Below are 1,430 nucleotides of genomic sequence, written 5' to 3'. Positions count from 1 at the left end.
GAGAAGAGAGCCCATGTGAGCGAGCTAAAGGCTCAAGACACGGGAGAAACAACAAAGGAATAACGAAAACGGACAAATACATTGTGTCCGCATAACGGGCACACAAAAAAAAAAAAAACAAAAACCCCCCAAAGAGGAGGAGAGCAAGCAACGGGAGCAGTAGCGGGACATTTCCAGCAACGGGATATGAATGCGCTATATAAGTGGAGACATGGGAGATGGCCTATTCGAAATCAACACGCAGCCGCAACAATGTCATCAAGCGCATCAATGATTGTGTCTTCCGACGACAGCGACATTGAGATCGTCGGCGATCCTTCATGGAACGCCAAGAAGGCAAGGGCAGAGTGGATGGTCCGGCGGGCAGCAGGAGGAGGTGGATGCATCCCGGTCGGGTCCTTCGAGGTGGAGCGGCGGCGCAGGAGCGAGGAGCTGGGCCTGCACCTGCGAGTGGAGTGGTGAAGTCTACGGAAGACATGGCGAGGGCCCGCGTCAGGGTTATTGCCCAAATGTGAAGGAGGAGCACGAAGGAGGCCAGGCAGCGGCGCATCGATGGACGCATGAGGGCAATGGTCAGGGCGAGAGCGAAAACGGCACGGCAGCGGCGGACCCGGAAAATAGTGGAAACTGCGAGGAGAAGGGCCGCCGCCGGAAGGGTGCGACAGGCAAGAAAATGGAAGGCGAAGATACCGCCGACGCCACGCCCCAGACCGGAGAGGCCGGAGGAGAAGCCATGCAGGGCGGCCCCGAGTTGGAGGAGGGTCCGGGAGGCGACGCCGTGGCCCGCGGTGCCCCCGACACCGTGTTCACAGGAGCGGAGAGAGGAGCAGCCGGTGGAGAAGGGGCCGTGGGTGTGGCCGGAGCCGCGGAGGCCTGCGCTGGCCCGGCAGATATCATGCCCAGAAAAACGGCCGGCAAGGCCGGTGCTGGAGCGGCAGGCATCGGTCGGAGGCGGGCGAGAGGTGCCGGAGGACAGTTGGCCGCCGGAGCTTGCCGCAAGAGTGAAGGCGGAGTTAACGAAACGGCGAGGAAAACCCGGAAGGTGGTGCATCCTGGCACAGGTGGGTGCCACATGCTTCCGGGTGCGAGGAGACGGCAGAGGAGTAAGAGTGGTTAGGAGGAGTTGAAAAAAAAATAAAAAAAAAATAAAGAAATAATAAAAAACACAAAAAAAAAAAAAAACTGAATAAATATATAAATAAGTATGACGAAATAAAAAAAAATGAACAAGAAATATATCGGATTGAAAAAAAAAGGGGGGGGAACAAAAGTTAGTATTTAGACCAAAAAAAAAAAAAAAGTTAGTATTTAAAAAAAAAAAAAAAAAAAAAAAAAAAAAAATGAAATAAAAAAAAAATAATAATAATATGAATATATATAGGATAGGAATACAGAATTAAAAAAAAAAAAGGGGGGGGGGGGGGGAAATT

At 52.1% G+C, this 1,430-nt stretch overlaps 1 protein-coding gene across 1 annotated transcript; it reads left to right on the top strand.

Annotated features, from left to right (window-relative positions):
- Window positions 1–211: 211 nt before the first annotated feature.
- On the top strand, window positions 212–1,117 carry LOC122322122 (spidroin-1-like). Its single transcript, XM_043213563.2, has 2 exons — window positions 212–254; window positions 294–1,117. Exons 1-2 carry the CDS (start codon window positions 212–214, stop codon window positions 1,115–1,117), a joined length of 867 nt encoding a protein of 288 aa, XP_043069498.2.
- Window positions 1,118–1,430: the final 313 nt, after the last annotated feature.

Source organism: Drosophila bipectinata, chromosome 4 (assembly GCF_030179905.1).
Source record: "Drosophila bipectinata strain 14024-0381.07 chromosome 4, DbipHiC1v2, whole genome shotgun sequence".
Lineage (NCBI taxonomy): Eukaryota > Metazoa > Arthropoda > Insecta > Diptera > Drosophilidae > Drosophila > Drosophila bipectinata.
Note: the sequence above shows the minus strand (reverse complement) of the source record. Positions and strands in the feature narration are given on the sequence as shown.

Coding starts and splice junctions, on each gene's coding strand:
- LOC122322122 (XM_043213563.2), top strand. CDS start 212: ATGGGAGATGGCCTATTCGAAATCAACACGCAGCCGCAACAAT. Junction 255..293: donor CAACACGCAGCCGCAACAAT/GTCATCAAGCGC, acceptor TTCCGACGACAG/CGACATTGAGATCGTCGGCG.